Source organism: Gossypium hirsutum, chromosome A01 (genome assembly GCF_007990345.1).
Source record: "Gossypium hirsutum isolate 1008001.06 chromosome A01, Gossypium_hirsutum_v2.1, whole genome shotgun sequence".
Taxonomy (NCBI): Eukaryota; Viridiplantae; Streptophyta; class Magnoliopsida; order Malvales; family Malvaceae; genus Gossypium; species Gossypium hirsutum.
In genome coordinates this window covers 57,718,753-57,730,239 of record NC_053424.1, presented here as the reverse complement: position 1 = coordinate 57,730,239, position 11,487 = coordinate 57,718,753, and the positions used below count along the sequence as shown (strand labels likewise).

The 11,487-nt window shown below is 30.7% G+C and overlaps 1 protein-coding gene across 1 annotated transcript; it reads right to left on the bottom strand.

Annotated features, from left to right (window-relative positions):
* Positions 1 to 3,176: 3,176 nt before the first annotated feature.
* On the bottom strand, positions 3,177 to 7,063 carry LOC107952762 (protein LSM12 homolog). Its single transcript, XM_016887929.2, has 4 exons — positions 6,572 to 7,063; positions 6,411 to 6,491; positions 3,477 to 3,600; positions 3,177 to 3,392 (listed from the first exon to the last, which is right to left on the bottom strand). Exons 1-4 carry the CDS (start codon positions 6,844 to 6,846, stop codon positions 3,345 to 3,347), a joined length of 528 nt encoding a protein of 175 aa, XP_016743418.1. The 5' UTR covers positions 6,847 to 7,063; the 3' UTR covers positions 3,177 to 3,344.
* Between the last annotated feature and the right edge of the window lie 4,424 nt (positions 7,064 to 11,487).

Genomic DNA, 11,487 nt, shown 5'->3' with positions numbered 1-11,487 from the left:
AAAAAAAACAACATACATAATTACATAGATTACTTTTGTTATTATCATATAATAACTAATAATAACTGTAATATCTATGTTATTATTGTTATTTTTAATTTATCCAATTATATTCAATAAAATAGTTAACTAATATCACTTTTTCTATTATCCAATAATACTTAGTAATATATTAATGGATTTTTATTTTTATGTTAATTTAATAATATAATGAACAATAGGAAGAATTCTTATATGTTTAACTCATGCTTTTATATAAATTATAGATATATAAAACAATATGATTATCTAATATATTAAATATGATATATCAATTATATGTTATTAATTAACCCGTGCATAATATAATATATTATCATTTTTAAAATATCATCTCATTATTTAACCTTTAAAAATTTTTAAAATATTTAATTTTAATTTTAAAAAATTATATTTCCAATTTAGAATTAATAAAATTATCTTAAAACTTAAAATATACCTAACAAACTCCATTTCAAATTCCAATTTTTTAAATTATTTAAAAATAAAATATCATCTCAAAAGTTAACCTTTTAAATACTTTAATACATTTAACTTTGATTGTTTTAAAAATTACATATATTTCATATTTATGATTTAAAAAAATTATCATAAATCTTAAAAGATATCTAATTATTACATTTCAAATTTCAAAATCATCTTTTTACTTATTTAAAAATAAAATATAAAATTTAGAAATATTATTCTTAGGAACGAAAAAAAATTAACAGGTATAAAAGTAGAGTAGTATAATCAATAGAACTAATGTTTCCCCACATATTTGAAGAGTACATTAAACTAAAAGTAAGAGAATGTTCTTTAAAATTCGTGGTCAGTGTCTACTTTTTAATGAGTCTACCGAACGTGAAGAATTAATTACTAGGCTTGCCTTAATGAATACTTCAAAAAACCTCCTAAAAGTATGAGTCTACAAAATGTGAAGGATTAATCATTAGGCTTGCCCTAATGAATTACTTTGGCCTGGCAACAACGGTAGAATGCTTCAAAATGTATAGAATAACAATTCACCTTTCTTGGTGATATCAAGGTTGGAGTGTTAGGGAATAGCAAGAGCTTTTTTTTTTTTTTACTAAACGACCCAAAGTAATAACAAAGATTGGCCATGGAAGAGTAGTATAAGGCAGCTTCTTCTCCCCACACCAAATGGGAGATAACGGAAGTCATGACCATTGGCACACATAGAAGTGATTACGGAGTACATTGTTCTTTTGTTTTATGATTTAGATCATTAGACATGTATTTGTTCTGTTACTCTAATAAATTATTTTACTTATAGTAATTTTATAAACTCGAATTTATTTGGTGTCTAATTTAATCGCATTGGAGCATGCTTTTGGTTCCTTTTAACTTGTTTGGTTTATATACAAACTAATAAGTTGTTATTTGATAATTTTATGATAACCTAAGGAAAATATGATTAGTTTTTATTTGGTTTTTTATGTTTTATAATTTTTCTGTTTACTTTTTATGTGTCCACTTAAATTTGATCTCAGGATTTTGGTATAGGAAGGAAAATAGTATATGCCTTGCAAACACTTGGAGCTGTATTTGATGTGCGAACAAGTCCATTATATACATTCAGGTGAGGACTTGGTAGAGATGCCCGAGATTTGAGATAACTGAGAAAAGGAAAAAAAAGAAATGAAAGAGAGGGGGAAGAGATGCTTGCAGCGCTGAGATGAAATGAACGGGTATTGAAACCTTAAATATTTTCCTCATGAGGATTATAAAGGGTTGAATAACAAAACTATTCGGGTTATTTCTTATTTAAACACTCCAATGCTTTGATATGTAATTTATGAAATGATTTTTATTATTCAATTTAACCCGAGATAGCTTAAGTTTTTATAATAAAATCCAAGGTCAAGTTTTGAATTTATTTAATTTGTTTCATGATTTGATTTTAAATTCTATCCAATTTGGTCCTAGTGGTTTCTTTAAAGATTTTTACCTTATAACTTTCTCTTCTTCTTTTTTTTTTTTTGAAATATTTTTTACTTTTTAACTTTTCATTTATTCGGCAGCACAGGTCTTGATGAACACATGTTCTTTGGCCATTTATTTGTTTTGGTTATTTATTCTCTTTTTATTTTATTATCGATTTTTTTTTACAAAGGGTACGAGAGTGGTCGACCTTAAATAATTAATCCTCATGACCGAGCGATAATGTATATTTTGAAAAGATAAATTATAAAAAATAATTTTTTATTTCAATCAAACCTTGCAAAAAGCTTACATATATTAAATTCATGAGACGAAAATTATCAAATTTTTAATATATTTATGTATATTTTAAAAAACTATAAATGAATAAATAATAAACTTAAATTAGGTTTATTAATTAAGTTATTAATAAATAAGATTTAAACTTTTTATTTCTTTTATAGTTTGTAAACATATTATTAGACAAAATAAATTTAATAGATTTCGTAAACACGCTTTTATCCCTGTTCAGTCTATAAAATTGTATATAACATATAATAATCTAAGACATTCTTTTTATCAAATAAAATATTGCATTACAAAATATAAAAAAATCATAAATTTATTTGTAATATTAATTATAAAATTAAATTTATACAAAATTATAAAATACTTTTATTGTATTTTAATTGATATATATAATACAACCAAATCCGTATATGGCCAGGTAAAAAAGTTGGTATTATCTCGCTATGAAATAAATTTTGATTGTAAGAAAAAAATCTATTATATTTTGTAATAAATATTTTTCATACTATATTTGTTTGAATAAAAACAATTTTTTGAAAAAAAAATATTTCCGGAAAATTTGCCTTACAAAATACTTCGAGCAAAATCGATCAAAAAAAAAAAACAATGTTTCAAAAAAATCGATTTATACGTTTTCTAATAGTTTATATGAAATCATTAAAAGAACCTAGTTAAAAACACAGTACCAATGTTTGAACCTTAATCATGAAGATAAACAAAGAAGCCTCATCCAAAGATAAATATATCTTTGTTTAAATTTTTTTTCTCACCCAGATCATTGGGGTCACATAATTTTGTATACCTAGTACAGGTGGAAATGGATTATAAAGCAAAATTTCCAATAAATCAAAATCATAACCCAACTTCCCCCTACTTGTACTGGCTTCATTACCAACAAACTCATCTAAAAAAAGTAGGTAGCATTATATTAGGACTAACAATTCAGTATCAGGCATTTGTTTAAACTCTTTCAATAAAATCAGAAACATGTGAGGCCAAAGAACTACCACAATAATACCAATCATAACACATTTTGGTTTCTCCAACCTTTGAACAAAACAAATGTGAGTTTGTCACTGGCTAGTACCACGAGTTTGCATCCTCTTCCTTTCAAACTCCAGCTGGAAAATAAATTTAACTTAAATAAATGATAAAGGAATCATATTACCAGAAAAAAAATATCAAAGTCCCTTAGAGCTTTTTACCACTTTTCTCACTCGTTCATTGGCTGCAGGAGTTCCTCCACTAACAGACTCGGGGAGATATGGACTGCTCACACGCACCTCATTCATTACAACAATGACAGTCTTGTCCCAGCGAACAGGTAGCCTGATCATATGCATTTATGTTATCGTAATATGCGTTAAGTTTTCAACATGATTTATACAGAGCAATAAATTAATGAACTTCAAAGAAGCCCATAGAGACAAATTAGAACCTCCAAAATTCAGTCAATAGACAGAGCCAGAGATCAAGAATGAATCTTAAAAATGCTTCTACCTTTTGGTGGGGAAGGAATGCAGTTAAAAAGCAAATAGCTCCACTTTCCAGATCATCCTGATATGTCCAAGGATTAAGGAAGAAAAGAAGATACAGATGAACCTAGGTCACATCTTTGAGAGAACAAAAGCAAACGCTTATGTCACAGCCAACGTGTGAGAACCGAGGGCAGTGCCCGTACATGTAACCATAGTGCAGCTGTGCATGCGAGGAAGGCTGGCCGAGTGCTCTGGAAGCCTCCAGGGCACTCTAAGTGGTGCAGGCAGGCCGGCGGGCTCAGGAAGCCTCCAGACTCCTCTTTTGTGATAGATACAGTAGAAACTAATCAACGATGTATAGTATGGAACAGGTCCCCACCTTAGTGGACAAGTGGAACTTGGGATGATTAGACAATGAGAACATATTCTATTTCCAACTTCAGCTATGTTTCAAACAAATGAGAGATATTTCATTTATTCTTTTCATGGTTCTTCTACCATAGTTAAATTTTTTATGGATGTTTCGGGACAGATTAGGCTAATGTCATAGTTGGGAGACAAAAAGTAACGGAATTTGTTTGTTTTAGGACCAAGACAACAAATAGAGGTATATGCTTTCTGTAGGTCTTTTGGCAGCTACAATGAGAAATAACTGCCATTTTGCAATTGCTTGAATGGCTTTCAGCCAACTTCTCAACAGAATTGGAACCAGCAGATTTATTCTGGAGGGAGTGTAAGGAAGACCAAACTGCAGCGCACCAATGCTAGTGATGGTATTGGAAGGGTGGAAGATTTTTTAGAAAGCTGCTACACAACTTTTCCTGCACATCCACAAAATACCATGGCTGATAGCAACATGGAATGCAAATTAACCTGTCTACAAAATTGCCACGTACTGCTTATGCTTATGAAAACGATTAATGTTCAATTTGGATTGGAGATCTCTTGAATCTAAAACAACATTAACAAGATCCTATAGGGAATACTCTATATGTCAAGAAGGAGGATTTTGTGATTTCTAGTTAGTCTGATCCCACAAATAAGAAGAGTGATTACTGTTGCAATTGCAGATCAGCACTACTTCTTTTATGCCTTCAGTTGTTCATAATCATGAATGGGAAAAGAACAATTATCACTACAGAAATAGAAGAAGGTTCACTCATGGCTTTTGGCCACAGAGATCTACAGAATGTGTGGAAATCTGGAATTCTTTTCCAAGAATCCAAGTATTTGATAGGCTAAATTGAAAGATTCGATAGACTACAATATAGGAAATTGTGTATAGCTGATCGATTCTTTAGAAGAGATTTTAGGTACAGCTTAATTTTTCCTGTATGAAAAGGCTGGCCACTCATGCAGCAAATTTCAGAATATAAAGAAAACTTCCATATCTTCATTCCAATTCCTCTTAGAGTTCTACATAAATTCTTTATCATCTACTTCACCACATGGAAGTATTATAGCTTAGTCTAAGAGGGTCTGGCCTAGATAAATCTAGAGCATGTATCCTAGCCGTTCACTAAGGGGGTCTGGCCTTTAAATTTAAGGAACCTACCCTCATCTGTAAAATGGTGTAACCCTTGGCTTACATGTCGAGCACCATTAATACAAGCTTATAGCATTCTCCTACACTCTCTCACAGCATATTAGCTATCATATTGCACGTGAAGTGTTTGAATTCAGAACTAGGAATACTAAGGAGTAAGGCATAAGGTGCAGGCCTAAAGTAGCACGATAGCAAAACTAAAGTCCCAGCACATGACACTTGCACAATCCTAGCTCATCTAATTACAGATTCTGACGGTTTTATAATTACCAAAGGTTGATAATTATCAAGGCTTTGGGTTTGTCAATTTCATGAATTATGATTGTGAAAAGATCTCAAAAATATAATGCATCTTAAAAGAACTTGATACAAGCTACCACAGGGCCCTTGCCCCTCTATGTCTATGTTATTTCTTCCTCCTCAACCTTCCTAAATTAGCTAAGATGCATTAAACATTCATAATTTTAGCACCATCTTAATTATTCATTGAGTAGGGGCATCTTAATAATATTCAACGCATTAATAAAAGTTTTTTAAAAAATTCCTCATTTAACATTGTTCATTTTGATGTCAAATAAAATAAAATAAACTCTGCTTAGTTGCAACATATGAATTGTTAAGTCATTGCATTATAACCTGTTAGAAGTCATCACACTTAGAGGTACTTAACACTATACTTCTCTTAAGGACATTTATCATTTCTGCAAGTGAATACTATGGCAGATTATCTAACAGTAAGCACAATGTGGTGAGACACAACAAATGCATCTATTATTTTTACCATCCTGCATTAAATATCCTTCATTAATGCTTTTATCCTGACCCGAGAACTGCTCTTCTACGCTCCTTTCCTACAATTTCAACCAAATTTCTGTCTCCCTGCTAATACTAACCTTTTTTTTTTAAAAGGACAACCCTTACGCACAACAATTAACCATCTTTATGCTTTCAAGAGGTTTATATGCATCCCTTAAAACAATATAGAATCAATTTCCTACCTGTATACTTGAGAAAATAACTATAATCTTAACAATCCCTTCAACATTTCCCCAACTCTTAAGAGAGAAAAATAAGAGAAGGAGGAGGAGTAAGAGTCCAAGGACAAGTGAACATACGTTTTAGACAAAGCATCAAAAAGAGTCTGTGCCTCACTGGTAACTCCAACACCAAACCTCTCTGAATCAGCCTCAGCTTGCCTGCAAAAAGCAAATATATATATATCCAACTCAGTGAAATTCTAATAAGACAAAACCCTAGATATGAGGAAATCAGTTACCTAATAGCAGAATCTTCTCTTGCTTGAAGGCTAGTAAGGTCTAAAAAACATTTCTTAACATCAAGAGGATCTTCATCTTGGCGCAATAAAGAGAACTCTTTAATGTGATTAGCCTTCAGCAGCCGAATGTTCCTTCTGGGTCCTGATTCCAAACCCTCCTGAAGTACGAGGATGTTGGAGAGGCGGTCGAAACTGATAATTTGACCTTCAAATTCGTCGCCCAAAGTTGTCTTAATTGAAAGGAAGCAACCCACTGCGAATTCCTCACCTTCCATTCCTTATTTAACCTCTGCTCAGTGCACCTTCACCTTGTTATGCTTGATTTATGAACTTTTTCCTTTTTTATTTGAGGACCAGAACAAGTCAACAATGAGATGGGCCGAAACTTTATTGGTTTCATTGCAGTAGGCCTAATTACATTTACTGTTATCTGCTTCTTCCCATCTTGTCTATATATTTAAGAGCATTTTATCACAAGCAAAACAAAAATAAAAACTTATGCCTCTCAATTTTTTATATATTTATTTCTTTAAAGGAATAACTTATATTAGACAAATTTTAGACATCATTATAACATTATCAAATTATCCATTAAAAGTATCCAAGTATTATCATTCACTCATTTATATCTAATATTTTTTACTAATTTCATTTAATTTTAACTAAATTTTAAAATAATAAACAACTTTTTTCTTCTTTTACAATTTTAATTATTTTTAATATTTTTCCAAAATTTAATATTTTTTTATTTTCTTCAACCAATTTTTAAAAATTGTTTTTAGCTTCTAGGCAGTTGATGTTTTCTTTTTCCATTTTAAATGGTTTTCTATTTCATATATTTTAACTTTTAATCAAATAATGAAGTGGTGGCTATAATTTTTCAACTTTCTACTAAGGTTTTTTTTATTTTTTTCTTAATTTTCAATTTTTTATCTCTTCTTTTAATTTTTAATTATTTATTTTAGATTTTTCAAAAAAAATTAGCTATAGTTCCGACATAATTTTTTTTCTAAAATTTTAATTATTTTTATGTCATTTAATTAAAATTAAATTAAATTAGAGAAAATGTTATATATAGATAATTGTATAGTACTATTTGTATATTTTTAAAATTTGATGATATTATATTATTTTATTGATATCTACAAACTAAATATTTTAAAATGATTTAAATTTAAAGTTAATCTCATTTTTTAATATTTTATTATAACATATTTTTTAATATTTTATGCTATTTTTATAGAACACTTAATATATTTCCATCACTTTATTTTATAACATCCTTCCCGAATTAAAATCATATGAGAAAAAATATTTTTTTTCATGTCATTTGGGTAAAAAATCTTTCTTCATTTTCTTCGTCTTTCTTCATCCATCAAGTCAAATAATTTTTTTCCAAAATTTATGTTTAAAATTATGAATTTCAAATAAATACTCAAATTTACATATGTCAAATAAAATCTAAATAAATACAAAACATCTCCTTATACAATAAACCGCCTTAAATTTTATTTAGTTTTTATTTAAAAGAGATTATTTTTCAATCAATCAAAATTTTTCTGGTGTTATAATTCACACCATTATGAGTTATAAATAATTAAACTCTTGAGAATATCTACTGTTTTATTTTTATTATATTGACCGGTTAAATTAAACACCAAAAAATATCTTTAGTCAAGTTAAAATGTAAATCTTTGAATCGAGGTATGGAATTGATTGTAAAGAACAATCAATAAAAGGGTCAATAAAATGAAAAGAGAATTCGCATCATTTTGAATAAGAAAGGTAGTGATGTTGAGATTTTACCAAAGATCAAAGTTATAATTAAAACATGGTGAAATCATGATATTAGTAAAGGCTTATGTAGACTGTTGCTTTCCATCAAACTAAGTCAAATAAATTTCACGACATCCAGGATGTTTTGTCCCTGAGAAAATATTCTCTATCTTTAACCACATATAAATAGTAATCTAAATTCTTTCATGCATGATATAATAATCTCACTTTTGTACCTATGATTTTGATCTCTCTCCAACTTAGTTTGTAAACGAAGTAACTTACTTGTTTACTTAAATAATGCACTCACAGCAATGAATTACTAATTAACATAAGAAGTGTTAACAACTTTTAGTAAAAACTTATATAAGTCTTATGAATATATGTTATTTTGACTTGCAAACCTACTAGATCATTTACAATCTCAATCCCCATCAAAGTAGCAATGAAATCAACATTAAGAATATTCTAATAAAGTCCAAAATAAGTCATGGATCTTTAAGATAAGATTTACAAGTCATGTAACACCCCAAACCCAGTCCAGTCATTATGGCTGAATTCGAAAAGCTACATTGGCCACCGGAATAGCTGAGAAAAACTTTCTTGATTTCAAACATATTTTTTTAAACCATTCACGCAATTTGTGTAACACTCCTTACCCATGTCCGACGCCGGGACTGGATACGGGGTATTACCGGACTTAAACATACACATACATGTAAAATCAGGCCATAAGATTTCCTTTAAATACAAAACTATACATACACATGCAACTCGTCCCTTATACGGGCCTACGAGGCCCAAAACATACATCGGGGGTGGTTCGGGACTAAACCAAGAACTTTTAAAAATTTTACAACACTTAGAGAAATTTTCCATATTTAAAGAGTCTCACGCCCGTGTGGGTTAGGCCGTGTGGTCATACATGCCCGTGTGGCTTGAGACATGCCCGTGTCTTCAACCCGTGTAACTCTTTGTTTATGACATCAGCGATGAAATAGGGTCACACGACCAAGTCACACGCCTGTTTGCTAAGGTCGTGTCCCCCACATAGCTGAGACACACGGCCTTGTCTCTGCCCATGTGGTCAACACTTAGGCTATTTTCCAAGCCTAGGTCAACTATAAACCCTCATACATTTATACAATATCAAGGACCTATAACATGGCATCCATTTAATGATTAAACATCTTCAATTAGGCCACAAACATAGCATTTGCATGTCATGATACATGTGTTTTACATAGTCATTTTATACTAAGTTAAACACACCAATTCGCACTCATTTGGCCTTGTCTATTATGTTATCATTTATACTTTTATACTATGGTTACCATCATATCAAAAGATTTCAACTTAATCATCAAACGTTCATATTCAAGGCTAACTCATGACTTTATAAAATACCAACATATTGTACATGCGTAGAATAACATGCTTGTCTAAGACATTGCACACCATATCAAGTCACATACTCACATCACATGAAACTTTTAAGCTTGTGCATGCACATATAATAGGGTTACCACCCAATAATCAATATAAGCCACATCTCATGGCTATATACAATTGAATCATTATAAGCCAATAAATTTGGCCAAATCATAAAACACATATCATAAGAACTAAATCTCTATACATGCCACTCACTTGAAAACACTTAAGGTTTATTAATACCCCAAATTGATAATTTGATAGTGTGATGCTGCCTTCAACGATCTCCAACACCAAGCTAACTTGACAACACTAAAGAAATAGAAATGAGAGGGTAAGCTTTATAGCTTAGTAAGTCCATAGAAAATAATAAGCAATTTATTAACATGCTTTTGCCAAATTCTTACAACATGTTCTCATGGTAACACAATCGAAATTGCACATAATTCCACTATTTGCTCATATTCCAGTCAAGCTTTCTACTCGAGTCATTGTCACTAAATTATTTATAACTTGAGCTACAGAATTATAAATTTAGATCTGTTAAAAGCATTTGAAACTAGACTTATATATCTTTCTACCATGAAATTTTCAGAATTTATGGATTGGCCAATAAGTACAGTTTTTTCTTCAAAGTTACCCCTGTTCTGCTATTTGACAACTTCGACCTTTCTTAACTAAAATTTATTTATCTCTTAGTACGGGATCCAGATGATGTTCCCGTCTATTTCTCTTGAAAATAGACTCATTTAGAACTTATTAATATCAGTTCTAACCTTTAATTATTCTTGTACAATTTTTAGTGATTTTCCAAATTTAAGACAGGGAAGCCCAAAATCACTCTTACGCTGTCTCACAAAAATTCAAATATCTCATAATATGAAATTATTTTGCTTACACCATTTACTCTATGTGAAACTAGACTCAATAAGCTTTAATTTCATATCTTATTCAATTCTAATTCGATTTACACAATTTTTGATGGATTTTTGAAGTCAGACTACTGCTGCTGTCAAAACTATTTTAGTGCAATATGATGATAACTATCATAAGTTCATTTTCAACTAATCATGAACACACCATTTCATGGATTCCATGTTCAATTATACAATGTAAGTTAGCATAATATTGCAACAAAATTCATAATCATAATTCATACATCTTAGCTCACCGAGGTCTCGACATTTCAAAGTCTCAATAACCATAAGCTTAGTGTACATACATGTACCCTTTCAACACTTTTCACATATTACTCCACTTCTTAACCATAATCTTGAATGACCCATTGGACCACCCGGAATACTGAAGGAAATTCGAGATTATCATACACCAAATAGAGTGCCAAAGCCATGTCCCAGATATGGTCTTACATGGGCCCGTATATCGATGCCATATCCCAGATATGGTCTTATACGAAGTCTCATATCAGTGCCGATGCCATATCCCAGACATGGTCTTATACGGGACCTCATATTGATGCCATGTCCCAGACATGGTCTTATACAAAATCACTTAACGATGCCGAAGCCATATCCTTGATATGGTCTTATACAGGATGACATATTGGTGCCGATGCCATGTCCCAGATATGGTCTTACACTAGCACACATATCAACGCCGATGCCATGTCCCAAATATGGTCTTACACCGGCTCTCATCTCGGATGTCAATGCCATGTCCCAGATATGGTCTTACATGGGATCTCA